The sequence below is a fragment of the Typopeltis vanoorti genome, chromosome 16 (assembly GCF_054136105.1).
Source record: "Typopeltis vanoorti isolate ZY-2024b chromosome 16, IOZ_Tvanoo_1.0, whole genome shotgun sequence".
Taxonomy (NCBI): Eukaryota; Metazoa; Arthropoda; class Arachnida; order Uropygi; family Thelyphonidae; genus Typopeltis; species Typopeltis vanoorti.
In genome coordinates this window covers 27,828,763-27,847,425 of record NC_143564.1, presented here as the reverse complement: position 1 = coordinate 27,847,425, position 18,663 = coordinate 27,828,763, and the positions used below count along the sequence as shown (strand labels likewise).

The 18,663-nt window shown below is 37.6% G+C and overlaps 1 protein-coding gene across 3 annotated transcripts in view; it reads left to right on the top strand.

The window, feature by feature from the left end:
* Window positions 1–18,663, top strand: part of LOC150097906 (dynein regulatory complex subunit 10-like) — a 179,495-nt gene that overhangs the window by 100,081 nt on the left and 60,751 nt on the right. For 2 of the 3 annotated variants that reach the window (XM_090406505.1, XM_090406506.1), the window contains exon 6: window positions 7,181–7,252. The exons of the other annotated variant lie outside the window; for it this stretch is intronic. In XM_090406505.1, coding sequence (XP_090262631.1) covers window positions 7,181–7,252 — 72 coding nt within the window. The remainder of the gene's footprint in view (window positions 1–7,180; window positions 7,253–18,663) is intronic. 3 annotated transcript variants of the gene reach the window in all.

Here is an 18,663-nt window from a genome sequence, read left to right as displayed (position 1 = left end):
CACAAGAATATCTTAAATAAACATATCTCTGAACATCAAGACTGCATCCATCTTATCAAATCTCAAAAATCTAGCCTTACACAACATGGAATTGAAAATGCTAACCGCAGGATCCAATGGCAATATGCTAAGCTGCTACATAGACCCATATAGAAACATGAACATTTATATAAAGAAGGTGCTGAAGCCCTACTTCATAGACCTAGCCCTCAATTGTAACAACTGCCTCACTATTCCAAAAGTTTGGGAAATTGTTATCTTCAATTGTATTAAATAAATTTATCTCTTATATATATTTTAATTTAATTAATTTTAGCCCAGTAGTTTTAATCCATTAAAGCACGACTGTATACTGAGAAGGATTCAAAATTAAGCATGTGTTCTACTGTTTTCTAATTTGACTCCTATTGTTGTTCGATAGTTGGAGATGATATATAAGACAAAATATTTACATAATAAAATTTAAAATGAAAGTTCTGATAAAGATTAGGAGAGTGAACAGATGGTATCAATGGCAGAATCATCTTAATTGGATAATAGAACTTAACTTGATATTGTTAGCATGCTCATCACAAATGCTAACAATATCAAGTTAATTTCTATTATCCAATTAAGATGATTCTGCCATTGATACCATTTGTTTACTCTCCTAATCTTTATCAGAACTTTCATATTTGTAGTCTTTAGCCTTTGATCAAGTGTTTTATTTCTGATCCAGCTCTCAGATCCATAAGTTAAAATTGGTTTGAACACTGTCTTGTATACAACTACTTTTGTGTTTTGACTAATTTCTCTCTTGTTCCATATAAATTTATTCACTTGACATCCTTTTTATACTAGTTTCAGAAATTCTGTTATCTCTTTCCATGTTTAATTCACATCTTTGCTAAAAATTGTGTTTAAACACCAAAAATATTTTACTTGTTTCATAAGTTCTCTGTTCAGGAAGCAATTGATGTTTTCAGTGTTCCTGCCTATTTTTATAGTGTTAGTCTTTTTATTGCTGATTTTCACAAATTTATTACACCAGGTATTCAATTATTTGGGCAATCTGGTTGAATTGCACTGGATTTATGTGTTAGTTTAATATGTCTGTGTAAAGTAAAGAACTCAGTTGAATATCTTCAGTTTTGATTTCAGGTGCCTAATGCCATTTCATAATGTGATCCATATAGATAATGAATAAAAGAGGAAATAATGTGCACCCTTGTCTCCCACCAGATTTCAAATCAAACAATCTTCCTATACCTCCCTTAGTTCTAACTGCTCACTTACATCTCATGTATAGACTGTGTATTGTTTGATATAATGCCCCATTGACATATAACTGTAACGTTTTGAATAGCTTCTCTCTTGGCACCTTGCCATATGCTGTGTCTAGGTTTACAAAACTTACATGCAGATCCTTGTACTATTCCAATGATTCTCAGCTATTTGTTGTTAAAGTGAAAATCTGATCCTAACCACTACTGTTTGGCTTGAACCAATTTGTTCTTCTCCAAGTTTCTCTTCTACAGTTTTTCATGGCCTTTTCTCAAGTATTCTTTGAAATACCCTGTAATTCTCAGATTGAGTTTTATTTCCCTTTTTATAGAGTACTATAAGAGCTGTTGCTCCAATCATATAGAATCTGACTCACTAACTGGGCCTTCCGAAGAATGCAATATAGCCACCATAGATATTGTCAGTGGATTGTAGGGGGATATTCAGTTGTTTGCAGATGATGCGAAGCTGGGAAAGGTTATTAGTAATAGTGCAGATGTAGTAGCCCTGCAAGAGGATTTGAATAAGCTAGACAGATGGGCAAATGAATGGGGAGTATCGGTTTAATGCAGCAAAATGTAAGGTCTTGATGTTTGGGACACATCGATGGGATGCTGCATACTCTATTGGAGAAGCTATACTGGAGGAAGTAGGGAGACAAGAGATCTGGAGTTAATGATTGATAGAAACCTGAAATTTAGGGGACATATTGCAAAGGTAGTGAAGGTAACACAGAGGATTGCTGCAATAACGAGAAAGACACTGACCTGCAGAGATAATAGAGTTATCATTCTGTTGTATAAGACCCTGATCAGACCACACTTAGGCTATTGTTCTCAAATTTGGTCCCCAGGATTTGAAGGGGATAAATTAATTGTGGATAGGGTACAGAGGCTGATAACAAAGATGGTTTCAGGACTACAATGTTTGTTATGAGGATCGGCTGAGGGAATGTGGACTGCAGAGTTTGGTGGATAGAAGATGGAGAGGTGATATGATTGAGACTTTTGAACAGCGGGAAGGAGTGATGACAAGGGGCCATCCCTGGAAGTTTTGAAAGGAAACTGTGAGCAAGAGGGTGAGAAGTGGTTTCTTTGCATGGAGGGTGGTTGAACCATAGAATGCATTGCCTGATAGAGTGGTGAGAGCAAGAATGGTCAATGAGTTTAAGGAGTGGTGTGATAGACTTTGTGTTTCTTAGGAAGGACCGCCCACGATGAGTCTTTTGACCCCATGGAGGCCTGAATAATAATAATAATAATAATATTTGAGCATTTATGGTTGAATATCATCTACTTTACCTTTTTTTCACATTTTAGGTTTTTGATGGCTTTTTCCATCTCAATTGTTGATATTTATTCCAGATGGCATTCCTCTTGATTTCTATTACTATGCAGTCACTGCTTCATTTAGCAGACTTTCAAAGCAATCACTCAATGCAACTAGAATGTGTTTATCTTCAGTTTCCATATCACGTTTATCATTTCTGATTACTTCTACGTTAATCTTCCATTTGTAAGCTTTTTTCAAGTCTCCTAAATATTTTCATAGAATGGAAGGAGGGGAGTAGAACAAGAAGCCATCCATGGAAACTATATGAGAATATGTGAACAAGGCTGTGTGTGTGATAGTGTGTACCTCCCATGATTAGTCCCTGACTCCATAGAGGTTTGGCATTAATAATAATAATATTAATTTTTGACTTTTGTTTTGACTAGCTAAACAGAAGTCAATGACTTTTGTTTAGCTAATTTTACATTGATTTGCTTTCTTACATTTCTCTTTATTCTCCCAGAGCACATGCTGACTTACTTGATATGAACTTCTGATATGCTTTCTTCTTTTCTTGAGCACCTTTTGAACTTCCTGAGTCATCACCCATTGAGTTCTGATTACTTTTATCCCTGTAAACAACCTCACCACATGCCTATCTGGCTGAATCACTCAATGATTTCTTCAGGATCTGTCACTAATTTCCAAAAGTTTATTTCTTGTTTTCAAACTCTTTCATTTTTTCTTGAATAAAATTTGTGTATTTGGGTCTACAGTTTACCTGTGAAAGCTGCTCATCTTTGATTCTTTTTAAAATTTCTTATTTCAGTGTGATAATCAGTTTCATCCAACTAAATATTGATTTCAGGCTTTCTATAAACTTCTTTTTATTATTATTATTTCTGGCTACTCCAGGGAGTCCTTAGACTCATCGAGGGAGGCCCTAAACATCATGTCCACACAACTATTCGACATTTTCTCAGTATCTATCATACCTTGCCTTGAACTCGCTCACTGTCATAGCACCCACAACAGACTCTGGCAGCTTATTCCACTCATTTACCACTCTAAAAGTAAAGAACCCAGCTCTAACACCCCTGCTAACTACACTCTTTCCCAGCTTCCATAGGTGTCCCCTAGTTCTCCCACCACCAGTCCTGATCTCAAAAATATCCTCTGAATTAATCCTATAGAATCCTTTTAGCAATTTGAATGTCTCAATCATATCTCCCCTTTTCTGCCTATCAACTAAATATCTTATTTCAACTAAAATTCTTATTTCAGGCTTTCTGTAAACTCTTGTAACCTTAACCAGCAAAGATATCACTATCAACAATAACATAGTGAATGAGACATTGATTATAGAGAACATAATGACCTGTGCATGTGAGTGTTATGGAAATGGATTACTCTCCTCAACTAACAGCCAGAGGAGACAAGTAGAAGTTGTGGAAATGGATTACTTCAGATGAAGTATGAGAGCTATCTGTATGAATCATTTAAGAAATGTATATATTCAAACAGAGATGAAAATTGAACGGCCTGTTAGGGAGAGGATACAGGCATGTGCTTTGAAGTAGTATGGACACATCCAGAGAATGACAGAAGAATGATGGCCTTTGAGAATTATGAACTGGTCATCCCCTGGAAGGAGAAAAAGAGGAAGACCAAGTGCCACATGGAAAGGGGCTATTGTGAGAGTGATGGAGAACAGAGGCCTATGGAATGAGGACTGGAGGAAGTGTACAGAGTGGAATCTGAGAACAAATAGCTGCAAACAGGTGGAAAAGCCAAAAAAGAGAAGAAATGAAACATTTATTTTGTGTGTCTTGTGTCTTCTCTTCATGTGAATTTATGCACACCTTTATGTTGGAACATGGTGTTAGTAATGACTAATTCATATCCTGAACCTGTGGCGCACCCGCCAAGGGGCTCGGGCACCCCCCAAAGAAAAGGAAAAAACACTACAAAATTTTCCAAAAATCTTTTCCTAATTAAAATTCGTTTTTTTTATTTATATTGTGTCGTGTCTTCTATTTCTATACTACTTATGAATTAGCGATCACTGCTGATAGGTCATATGTGATGCGTAGTGTGTATTTGCAAATCGTCTACTCAACTCTCCCCCCCCCTCAGGTTACATCCTGAGCGCCCGGTCCCCTCCAAGATTAAATCTTGAGTGCGCCGCTGTCCTGAACAGAAATCCATCAGGTACTTACCATTATTATTAGTTTTGCTCTTTTTTCCAAATTTTTCTCAAATCATTTTTATAAGTATGGTAATCACTTCCTGTTCTGTTGTTTAGATCTCCAAATAGGACCAACTATTCTTTGTGTCATATACTCTGTCTAACCTCAAAAAATTTTCACAGCCTTTTTCTTAGTAGAGCCTTCTGTTGGGCTATAAACACAGGTAAGTCTCACTGTCCAATTCCCGATTCTGAGATTTGCCCACATCACTTTACTTGATGCTGCATGTCATTCAAGAAGATTATCCTCATGTTTAGTATTGAATACTATACCTACTCCTTTTCTGTTGATGATTGTTGCTGAAATGTAACAGCTTGTATTTGCTATTTAGAAGGATCTCACTTGTTTTTGTCTTTGTTTCAGCTGTACCTATTTTTGTCAATCTAGCCATTTCTTCTATTATTTCATTTCTTTTCTGATTTGCTTCTTATATTGATTTTGCTAGTCCTGAATTCTGCTTATACGAGGGTGGTCTGAAAAGTTCTCGGCCTCAACCATAGATGGCAACCTATCAGCAAGATTTTTTTTTTTCTAAGTTGGTACATCTCTCATAAGCATCCATGTGAAATTGCAAGTCATTCTATCAAGTAGTTTTCTTTATACAGCTGTCTGAAGCAATGTTGTTTAGATCTCCAACAAGGACCAGCTTTTCTTTGTGTCATATACTCTGTCTAATGCCTCAAAAAATTCCACAGCTTTTTCCTTAGTAGAGCCTTCTGTTGGATCATAAACACAGGTAAGTTTCATTGTAACCATACGATACTCAATTATAAAATTCTTTGTAAAAGAAGGTTTAATGCCAAAAGAAATTCATTCGCAGTTTATAAACGTTTATGGGCACTCTTCTCCTTCATTTTCAACAATTAAGAAATGGGCTGCCGAGTTTAAATGTGGACATATCAGCCTTGAAGATGATCCATGTGAAGGATGTCCAAAAAGTGTAACAACACCAGAAATCATGATCAGGTGCACGATATGGTATTGGATGACTGGCGAGTCAAAGTGCATGAAATTGCTGAGACTATAGGCATTTCAAAAGAACATGTAGGATATATTTTGTATGAAGAATTGCATATGAAAAAGCTTTGCACAAGATGGGTGTCACACTTGCTCACAGCAGATCAAAAATGCACTCGCATTTGGAAAAGCTGTGGAAAATCTCTGAACAGTGCTTGGAGTGTTTTAACAAGAATAAAACTGATTTTGTGTGTTGATTTATTACTATGGATGAGACTTGGATTCACCATTACACACCAGAATCCAAACAGCAGTCAAAACAGTGGCAGAAGCCAGTTATTCAGTGCCAAAGAAGACAAAGTCGGTTCCATCAGCAGGAAAGGTCATGGTATCAGTGTTTTGGGATGTTAAAGGCATTTTGTTTATTAATTATCTTGAAAAGGGTAAAACAACAACCGGGAAAGATTATTCCAATCTTGTAACCAGGCTAGATGAAAAAATTTATGAGAAAAGATCCAGTTTGCAGAAGAAAAAAATCATCTTTCCTCAGGACCTGCCCACAAAGGTGTTTTGGCAATGGGAAAGGGATCTGCACTGTGAATTGTTGAAACATCCACCCTATTCCCCAGATTTGGCTCCCTCTGACTTCTATCTCTTCCCCAAACTAAAACTCTTCCTCGCTGGTCAGCATTTTTCTCCGAATCAAGAGGTGATTGCAGCTGTAGAGGGGTATTTTGCAGATCTTACTGAGAACCACTACAGGGACACGATAATGGTGCTGGAGCATCACTGGAATAAATGTATTAGTCTTAAGGGAAAAAGAAGAATCGGAAGACCAAGAAAGAGATGGCATGAGACTAGAACAGGTCACTTGGCCTAAAATCCATGCTAGGAAGATGAAGAAGAGGAAGAAGTCTTAAGGGAGATTATGTTGAAAAATAAAAATAATTTTGAAATTGTAAATTCGTTTTTTCATTGTTAGGCCGAGAACTTTTCAGACCACCCTCGTAAGTTGGAGTTTGCTCCAATAGCTGATTTTTCACTGTTCTGGTTCTTTGACATAAACAGCAGAGACCTTGTTTAACTGAGCAATATGCTAGCCGGCATGAAATTCCATCATGTGTTCCATCGTTTTATTTTAGTTTTAGCCAGGAAGAATAGAATGTCATCAGCTAAATCCTAAATACGACACACCACAAGAAGTTGAAGGTTGGACATTAGGTCAGAGGCTCAGGTCAGTTTTCCAATTTACTTAAATGTCTATGTTGGTGGTCTCCTCCTAGTTTAGCTTTGACCATTAAGTGATCTCATTAAGAAACCTCATTTTCTATATATATATTTTGTTTGTTTGTTTGTTTGTTTGTTTGTTTGTTTGTTTGCTTTTTTAAAGTTTTTATTTAAATGCACATTTTAAAACATACATTTCTGTGTTAAATTAGCAAAGGCAAGTGGTCAAGGATCAAGTTCTTGACTGGATTTCTAAGTATGATCAAGAAATGGGAACAAAACAGGTAACTGTATTCTGATTTCCTGACTTTTTAAATGCATATTTCTTCATCACTTACCCAGCCAAATATATAGCCAATAAATGCACCAAATCTGAAACAGGTTAAAAAAATTCAATTACTTATGCATGTTGATTAGAGATGTTAAATTATGAATTATTATAAATTTAACATCTCTGTTAAATTAAATAATTTAACAGAGATGTTAAGTTATATAGAAACTATCAAACACCAAATTAATCTAGGGTGGCCTAGTATGACCAATGGAAAAATACCCATCTCTCCACTGAACTTAAATTTAAAGTATATAGTTCAATGATACTCTCCACAGAGTACTCCATGCGCAGACTTGCATTATCAAACAGAAGGAAGAACAAAGACTAACAGGTTTTGTAAACAAGTGTTTCAGGAAAACAAATGAAACAGCATGGACTGAAATGAAAATCAATCAGACAATTAGATAAGAACTACCATATTTCAGTAATAACAAAAATGAAAAAAAAAAAAACACATACAGTGGCCTACAATAATATGGATGTGTGTATAATGCCTATTAAATCAGTTTTCCTCAAATTCTGGATGAGTGGTCTGAACTCTTACAGAAATTTAAATAATTTGGCTTCAGATAAAATGGACTGTAAAGCCAATATTCATGGTGGCCCTCAACCTACCTTAGGTTGAGGATGGGGCATAATTATAGTTAATAATAATAATATTATTATTATTATTCAGGACCTTCATAGAGTTGCAAGATATCGTGGGATGCCCATTATAGACAAAATGAAATCAATCATACCATTCCTTTAACCCTCTCCCTGTTTGCACATTCACTGTCCTATCAGGCAATGCATTCCATGGTTTAACTACCCTAAGGCAATAAAAGCCACTTTCATTCATAACTTTCAGAGATAGCCTCCTTGTCCTTGCTCCTTCGCATTGTTTTACCATGCAGAAGATCTCCCCCAGTGTCAATCCTGTAACTATCTCTCAACAACTTATATGTCTCAGTGATATCATCTCTTCATCTTCTATTCACCGAATTCTACAGTCTGCATGCTCCAGTCTGTCACCATAATTTATCATTATTATTATTATTTCGTGACATCTCCAAGTAGTCCAAAGACTCATCGAGGGAGGCCACCTACTCTATAAATCTCCACCTCTGCCACTTAATTCACTAACTATCATCATCATTTACTACCCATCACACCACTAGTATTTTTTGTCTGTAAATTGTGTGTTCTCAAGGCTGATTTGTCATTATGCGGGATAAAAAACCTGAGTTTCCATTAGAAAAAACCTGCTACCTTCATATGAGATTAGCTAACTCACCTTTAATTTAAAAAACCCATATAAAGATTCCTCTCATCATAACAAGAATCAAAGTAGTCCTTTTACAGTCAAAGGAATTACTGAATTGTCTTTACTACAGTCCACTGCTCTGCCAACTGAGCTACTGACAGAGATAAATAAATTATCAGAAGTGAGATGACATTGTACAATTCTGATATCATTTTGGTTATCCCTGATTGTACCATCTCTAAAGTTAATTTAGAGATGGTACAATTCCATCTCACAAATTCTCACAAATTCCATTTATGAGATCTCAGCACAATAAACTGAATGTAGTCTGATTAGAGCTTTATACAATGGAATCACCACTCTTTTATCTCTCCTGGTTAACATCTTTCTCAGTATTGTAGCAGTCATCTGAGTTATCTTCACCACCTTTGTGATATGTCCTTTAAACTTCATTCACCCACTTATCTAGCTTACTCAAAGCCTCCTAAAGAGTCACAACATTGATTATCGCTAGTAATTCTTCCTAGCTTCACATCATATGATAGAATATCCCCAGCACTCCATTGACATTGTCATTTACATAACAGTTAAACAATAATAGATCTGACTACTTGAGCCCTGTGGAACACACTAGTGACCTTCCATGATACCACTCTCTCTCTCTCTCTCTCTCTCTCGTATATATATCAGATGGATAGTTCTATCTATAATTCATTTCACTAATCTAATATCTCAACTCATATACTGCAACTTAAATATTAACTTATCATGTTAAAACTTGTCAAATGCCTTTCTAAAATCAAAAAAAAAAAACATTATATGCCTGTCCCTCATCTACTTATTACTTTATTATAAAATATAGTTACATTATTCAAACAAGAGCATGCTTAACAAAATGTAGGACTCACCTGTGCCCACCAGCAGTCTTTCCTCCTGGTCCCTTGTGCTTATTGGGTGCAACTTTTGTCCATTTGTGCTTGCTGTTCTTTCTCAACCTAATTGTAACATTGTATCATCACCTAAAGACAAGGCAAATGTCCTGTCTTCATTCTTCTCTTCCAACTCCTCCATAGATAACCAAGGCAAATCACCCCTTCTTTGACTAGAATGTTGTATCACATGCCTCCTGTGACCTCCACAAAGACATGAGAAAAAAATCTTGAAAAACCCAGATACCAAAACGACAGCTTTTCTTGATGGAATTCTACCTGTTGTACTCAAGAGATGTGCTCCTGAACCAAGTCTTTATCATCTGTGTCCTATGTTATACTCAGCTGGCATCTACCTTTTAGCACAGAAGCAAGCCCATAGTTAATTCCTAAAAATAAGTGATAAATATCTATCATCAGGCTATTGACTTGTTGCTCTCACTTCAGTTTTGTCCAACATAATGAAAAATGTTCTCAACAGTCAACTTTTTTGACACCTGGAGAACTGTCAGCTAATTAACAACCACCATTATGGATTTCTTCAATCTAGATCCACAGGAGATTTCCTGGCCTACATCATTGTCCTCTGGACTAATACATGGAAGGATTTTGAAACCTGTGCTGTTGCAGTTGACATCTCCAGCCTTGGAGATATTGGGTGTATATGGTCTGACATTTAGGGCTTCTCAACAAATTATCATCATTTGGACTGCCTTCCTCCCTTTATAATTTGATTGCCCATTTTCTCTCAGATCATTCACTACATGTAATGGTGGAACATGTTCTCTCTTCAGATTTCTTTTAATGTACCTCAGGGCTCTGTCATTTCACCCACTCTCTTTCTTATTAAGACCTACTCTCATTGGTTGTAAACCTTATCCATAATTTTTCTGGTGATAGTACACTCCATCTATCCTACTCATATGACATGCTTGCAGTGCTCAGACATCTCAAGCTTCAAGATCATATGTAATAAGTGCTCTGAACTTTGATCTCTGCAGTATCCTTGATTGTAGTGAAAACAACCTAGTCTACCTTGTGCTTCAAAAGCACAGTTTTTCTGTTTTCTTGAAAAAAAGGCCTCAGAACTTCTCCACTTACTTTTGATAATGCTCTTTTCAACAGTCAAGACAAGATCTCTCTTTTCTCAGACTGACTGTTACTCCAAACCTTTCCTGGCTTAATCACATTGCTTCTATAGCCCTTAGTTAAAATATAGCATCCGTTTTCACTCGACATTATTTCTCTTCTTACCACTAAATTTGTATAAATCCCAAATCTGGCCAACTTTGGAATATTGCTCTTATGTTTGGGGTGGTGCACCTAAGACCTCCCTAATAATTCTTGTGCTCTTCAGAAAAGGATGGTTCGACTGATTAATGACACATTTCTTACAGACTCTCTTCAGCCAATGTCTGTCTGTCTGTCTCTCTCTCTCTCTCTTAGGAGATCAGTTTCCACATTGTGTTTCTTCTACAGATCTATTATGCTTGCCATTCCTGCCAGATTTACAGGAACTCAAGCAGCAGCTGCTCAGTATCTTTTTACAGTCGAGCTGCATACATCCCGGTTATCTTTCATTCCATCCACCTCAATTCTGTGGAACAACTCCCCTTATGAAGCATTTCCAAAAGACTACAACCTCTAGCTGTTTAAGAAGAATATCAAGAGATTACTCTTCTCCTGATCCCTACCCACACACATTTATTTGCTATAGGACTTGCTGCCTCTTGTGTGTCAGAGTAATATTTAAAAAAAAAAAAACATTCTCATGCTCAAAGATGAAATTTACCCTCATCTGTCTAATTTTATATATGATCTCACATTAATTTCTCCAGAATCTATAGAAGAAATTTATACTGATCTATAGTTTGACACCTACATTCTATGACACCACATACTCTATGCAATTGCTCTCTAGCCAGACTTAATTTGAATAGCCTGATCAGTGGAGCTGCCAGTTCCTTAGCACATTCTCTTAAAACACTTGACAAAATCTCATTCACTCTCACTGCTTCATTGACATCCAGAATACTTTGTATTCAAAACACATTCTCTTCATGCAAACTTGAACGCTTGAACCATTAGTGTTAAATACTACTTATCCATGATGAAATATCCCAAGAAGGTTATTATAATTACGGCTATTATAGCCTGTTTTTTCCCAGAGACTATACTTAATCCCAATAAGGTAATTATTATGCAGATTATATTCCATTATATCAACTGCATTGATCATTTACTCCATTTTCATCTAACAATATGTCATTCTTCCACAATCATTTTTCCTCTTACTGGTTACATAATAAAAGAGGTCGTGGGGTTTTCCTTGGGTCACAGGTAATGTTCACTCTACTTTTCCCTGGCACATGTGCACATGAAAACCATTTTGTGTACAATTTTCCAGCCTGTAGTCATAACAGCAAAAGTCTTGAGCCACATACTCCAAATTCGCTAAGCGTAAAAAGACAATAGCATTTTTGTTAAAAGATCCCGTACATTGCCTTCTAAATATTTCTATACAGTAATAATTTGAAGGTCTAACACACTAAAACTGCTAATGTAACATTTCTCATATTAATATCTGTATTAATTCAGTTCTGGTTCAAGGATATTTGGTGAATGACATAGATTCGTAATGCTACAGAACAATAGATGATTTTTTTCAAAATTTTTGCTAATAATACTGAGTTAATTTATTTTATTTATTTGTTAGTTAAGTGTGTGAGATAGAGTGAGTTATCAAGATGTAATAAAACATATATATTTTGTGTAAAATGTGGATAATAGCAATGATGCAGAGACCCCGACATGCAGAAATAGAGAGGTTATGATGGCATTAATCAGGCCTCATATGAGTTACTGTGCACAAATTTGGTCACCAGGTTTTAATGGTGATGAGAATATGTTGGAAAGGGTCCAGAGAAGATTCACACAGGTGGTCAGTGGTCTTTGAATTGTGGAGTATGAAGACAGATGGAGAGAATGTAAATTGCAAAGCTTTGTGAATAGAAGGAAGGAAGAGGGGGGGGGAAGATGATAGAACCATATAAGCTAGTCGGGTTATTATGTAGAGTGGACCAATGGCCTAAGTTTCATGGATGGAAAGATTTGTACAATGCTAATGGACTATATTTAAATGGATTCAGAGTTACGTGGTATCTAAGAGAGAGCCTAGTTCACTGAGAATGTGGAAGCACAAAATCAGGAAAAACAAAGAAATTAGGGTAGCTGCAGACAAGTGTTTGGGAAGGTACCCATGAGCCAATGAATGTGTGAATGACAAAAAATGCAGAGTCTAGCTTCTCAGACAACAATACTGAATAGAGTAGTCAGTTCAAGTTGTAAAGGTGGTTGAGGGCCAAAAGAAATGCTGTAGATTATACATGAATGCTAGAAGTATCAGGAATAAGAGGGAGAAGTTTCTGGCATTGCTTAGTGCAAGAGCACTAGAAGTTATAAAAATTAGTGACACTTGTCTTACAACAGATGATATAGTTATAGGGATAGAATGTGATGGATTTAGTTTTTTCAAGGAGGATAGAATAGAGAGATTGGGGGGGGGGGAATTCTGCTGATGATAGATGAATTGTGGCCAACAAAAGTTGGAGTCAGTCGGGTAGATGGTAGTTCATTTGAGTCAATTTGAGATTGAGGCCAAGAGAACAAAATATAAAGCACTCATTGTACTAATCAATGGATTAGTACAATGAGGAGGGCACATAGGTAGAAAGGTGACCAGCTAACTGCTGAACAGTACAGGGGTCGGGCAAGAAAGGTGACTAGCATGTTAAGAAAAGCAAAATCAGAAGAAATTAGCCAGCAAGTAAAATGAAATCCAAAGAGTTTTTTCATTATGTGGCAAGTAGGAGGAAGAATGACTATAGAAGGACAACTTTAATTAGTGCAGATGGTAGAGATGGTAAAGAGGACTAGAGACAGATGGAATCGTTGAGCTACCAAGTGACCATTTATCAAGGGTATATCATCCAGGTGAAGACATTGGTATTGCGGAGGTTACAAGGACAGATGTGAGAACGGAGGTTGATGAATTGGAGGTACTCAGGCAATTGTAGAATCTGAATGCAGATACAGCTGTGGGATTCAATGATATATCAGCTTGCATAATGCCTTTGACTAGGCTGTTTAATTTAAGTCTCAGCTCTAGCAAAGTCCAAGAGAGTGGAAGGAGGGTAAAATAATTCCCTTGTATAAGGAGGAGCTAAGTCTATGGCTGCAAATTATAGACCAATCAGTATCTCAGGAGTTGTGGTAAAAGTACTGGAAAACTTGGTCAGAAAGAGAACTTAGGAATGGTTGGATAAGAATATGATAGTCTATGAGGGGCAGCACAGATTTGGGAAGGATTGGTCATGCCTTAGTAATCTACTTACTTTTTACAATAAAGTGATAGCTGAATTGGATAATGGTAATGGCTACATGATGATACTGCTGAATTTTGCAAAGGTATTTGATAGGATACCACATGGAACTCTGTTATGTAAGCTGCAACAAATGATGATGGATATGAAACTGGTAATGTGGATGGACAATTACCAAAAAAAGTAGTATATGGAGGAGCAGAATCCAGAAGGCAAGTGACTAGTGGTGTGTCACAGGGCTCTGTATGTGTTTAATTTGCACATAAAATGATATAGGAAATAATTTGAATGGAGATAATCAGTTGTTTGCTGATGATGCAAAGTTGGGTAGGATAATAGTTAATCACAGTAATGTAGCAAGCTTGCAGGATGACTGAAATAGGCTAACAGTATGGTCAAAACATAATGGATATCAATTTAATGTGGAAAAGTCTAAAGCTTTGCATTTTGGGATACAAAGATTACAAACTGTGTACCACATTGAGGGAACTGTATTTCAGGTGAATCCAAGGATTTTTTTTTTAGTGGGGAGGGAGGGGGGGGGGTAGTAGATAGAGTTGAAGTTTAAAGGGTATGGAAGTTCTTCCACTTGGTTATACTATAAATTAAAGATGCCAAGAAATTATATTCTTGGTTTAATCCTTTATCCAAGTGTAAGCAAACAAAGTTTGCACCTGAAGTATTTTCAGGACTGAGCAACTCGTATAGAAGTGATGAGAAGTCATTATCTTCTATATATGAGTTGCCCAGTCCTGAAAATACTTCAGGTGCAAACTTTGTTTTCTTACACTTGGATAAAGGATTAAACCATGAATATAATTTCCTGGCATCTTTAATTTGGTTTATTTAGAGGGCATATTGTTTAAATTATTGTTAAAATACCCAGGGTACAGAGGATTACTTGGTTATTGAAGAACACACTAATAAGCAGAGATAAGGGAGCATTCCTCTTTATAAAAAGTCCAGGTGGTGACTTTGCAGGAATGGAAGAACCAACAGCTTATACTGGAATTGTGATGAATGAAGTAGAGGTAACTAGTCTATTACAGAACCTCAATGTCAATACATCTGTGGGATTGGATGGTATACCAGCTCGTGTCGTACGTGAAGCGGCCAAAGAATTGTCAGTGCCCTTGACCATTTTGTTTAATTTGAGCCTCAGGACTGGGTCAGTCCCAAGGGGGTGGAAAGAGGGGAAAATAGTTCCACTGCATAAAGGTGGTTCCAAGGCTGCTGTTGAAAATTACCGGCCAATCAGCATAACAGGAATCATTATCAAGGTCTTAGAGAAAATAGTCAAGAGGAAAATACAAGATTGGATAGAAGAAAATGGGATACTGTATCGGGGACAGCATGGTTTTGTAAAGGGTAGGTCATGCCTCAGTAACTTGCTCACGTATTATAACACAGTGACGGCTGAGCTGGATAAGGGTAATGGGTTTACAGTGATTCTACTGGACCTTGCTAAGGCTTTTGACAGGATACCACATGGAATTCTAATTAGTAAATTGCAGCATATGGGAATGGACATAGGGTTGGTGAGATGGATAGGAGGGTGGTTGACGGAGAGATATCAGAGAGTGGTTTACTCAGGAGTAGAGTCCACAAGATGGCCTGTGACTAGTGGTGTACCACAAGGATCTGTTCTTGGACCACTGCTGTTTAATTTGTTCATTAATGATATAGGGAATGATTTAAGAGGAACAGTTCATTTGTTCGCTGATGATGCGAAGTTGGGTAGGGCAATAGTGAATGCAGATGACGTCAAAATTTTGCAGGATGATTTGGATAGATTGGAGGTCTGGGCTAAGCAGAATGGATGTCAATTTAATGTGGCGAAATGTAAGGTTATGCATTTTGGGGTGAAAAGATTGGTGGCAGTTTACTGCATTGGTGGAACCGTGCTCCAGGAAATTGATGAGGCATGAGATTTAGGAGTGTTGGTGGATAAGGAATTGAAATTTAGGGGACACATTGCAAAAGTGGCCAAATCAGCTCATCAAATCACTTGGTTGCTGAAGAATACGTTGACAAGCAGAGACAAGCAGGTTATTGCTCCTCTGTATCGAGCCTTGATAAGACCCCATCTCGACTACTGTGCTCAGATTTGGTCACCTAGGTTTCTTCTTGATGGGGAGGAGGTGGAGAGGATCCAGAGGTGAGTGACCAAGATGATAGCAGGTCTGTGGAATGAACCGTATGAGAACAGGTTGAGGATTTGTGGGTTGCAAAAAATTGGTTGATAGGCGGAGGAGGGGAGATATGATTGAGACATTCAAATTACTGAAGGGTTTCTATAAAATTAATTCAGAAGATATTTTTGAGAACAGGGCTGGTTGTGGGAGGACTAGGGGACATTCATGGAAACTGGGCAAAAGTGTGGTTAGTAAAGGTGTTAGAGCTGGGTTCTTTACTTTTAGAGTAGTGAATGAGTGGAATGTGCTCCCTGAGTCTGTGGTGGATGCTGTGACAGTGAATGAGTTTAAGGCGAGGTATGATAGATACTGTAAGAATGTCGAATAGTTGTGATGAATATGATTTGGGGCCTCCCTCGATGAGTCTAATGACTCCCTGGAGTTGCCCGTAATAATAGTAATAATAATAATAATAAAGCCTTGGTACAACATCATTACTGGATTACTGTGCTCAGGTTTGGTAACCTGGTTTCTTGGGGATAAGGAAGTGGTGGAGACAATCAAGAGACAAGTGACCAATATGGTGAGTGGTCTGCAAAATTCTTTCTGTGTGAATAGATTGAGGGTTTTTGGATTGCAAAAGCTGATTGATAGAAAAAAAGATGGGTGGATATCATTATTATTATTATTACTTGACACCTCCAGGGAATCCAAAGACTCATCGAGGGAGGGCACCTACTCTATAACTCTCTGTCTCCACCACTCAGTTCACCAATGCCACCTATCATCCACCATCACTAGTATTTTCACAGACGATCCCAAACATCCATACCTATGGCGGGATTCGAACCCGCAGCCTTTTGACTGGAGAGCAGATACGCTAACCACTCGGCCATCCAGGCAGGCAAAATGATTTCAGGAAGTCATTTCGTAATTTATATCCTGTTTTCATGGCTACATACCTTCTAAAATCATTAGCATTATATATGTTAGAAACATTAAAGTTAATTAAAGAATTTTATAGGATCGATGCAGGGAAATTGTTTCAGCACTTGGCTAGAGGGGGAAGAACAATAGGTCATCCCAGCAAGTTGGGTCAGAATGATTTGCAAGGGTGTGAGAACTACATTTTTCACTTGGAAAGTGATGAATGATTTGAATGGGTTTCCATAATCAGTTGTGAGTGCTTTGTCTGTTAATGGTTTCAAGGAAAGGTATGATAGATATTGTGTTGATGATATCGTAGTGGTCCCCCACTACGAGTCCATGATTCCTTGAAGGTGTAATAATAATGTGCTGTTTTCATCCAGCTAACCTGTAAAATGGCAAGCACAAAATTAATTTGCTGAAATCTGCATAGCTACAAAAATTTATCACCTTTTACATGAGTTTGAGTGACTGTACTGATTAGACAGTTGGAAGTTTTTTCCCACTTGGTTAGACTATAATAAATTTAGTTTAATCCTTTATCCAAGTGTAAGCAAACAAAGTTTGCACCTGAAGTATCTTCAGGACTAAGGCAACTCATGGACCAAGGTGGACCACGAGTTAAGGTGGACCAAGCTCTCATCACTCCTTGTCTCAGTATCTTCCATAATGCAAAGCACATAATCTTGTGGACATGTATAATGCAATACATTAAGGGAAGGGCCACTACCCGGGCTGGTTTCGACCTTTATTGAGGTCTCGTCAGTGGTGAGCCAGACCCAGAAGTGGTGATACTAAGGCAGAAGCAATGGAGAAGTCATATTTGCCTATACGACTTGCCAAAAGGTGTACCACCTTATTATTAAATTACTTTGGATTTAGAGAAAGATGTTGGAAGTTTTTGTGCGCAAGGAGATGTGCTTTGTATTATGGGAGATACTGAGACAAGGAGTGATGAGAGCTTGGTCCACTTTTACCATGAGTTGCCTCAGTCCTGAAGATACTTCAGGCGCAAACTTTGTTTGCTTACACTTGGATACAGGATTAAACTAAATTTATTATAGTCTAACCAAGTGGGAAAAACTTCCAACATCTTTCTCTAAATCCAGAGTAATTTAATAATAAGGTGGTACACCTTTTGGCAACTCGTATAGGTAAATATGACTTCTCCATTACGTCTGCCTTAGTATCACCACTTCTGGGTCTGGTTCCCACTGACAAGACCTCAACAAAGGTCAAAACCGGTTGGAAGTTTGGGTGATGAATTGCAATGCTGTAGCCCATGAAGTTTTAACTGAGGCTCAGCTGTTACTGTCACCCAGGTCCTGGGTGAGGGGATAATGAATGGCAATGCTGTAGCCTGTAAAATTAACTGAGGCACGGCTGTTGCTGTTACCCCTCGGATGAGATATGAGCAAATGAGCGGCTCTGCTCGGTGGTGGGGTGAGCCTGCCATGGTGTAGAGCCAACCGGTTCTGAGAGTTCTTCTCAGTGACAGGCTCACCCTGTCACTGAGAAGAACTCTTAGTTTTCAGAGTTTGACCTGTACATGAAAATTCAATAAAGGTTGAAACCGGTCTGGGTAGTGGCCATTCCCTTAATGCATAGCATTAAGGGAATGTATCGACCAAAACCAAGGGGGTAATGAATGGCAATGCTGTAGTCCGTGAAGTTAACTGAGGCACGGCTGTTGCTGTTACCCCTCGGATGAGATATGAGCAAATGAGCAGCTCTGCTCAGTG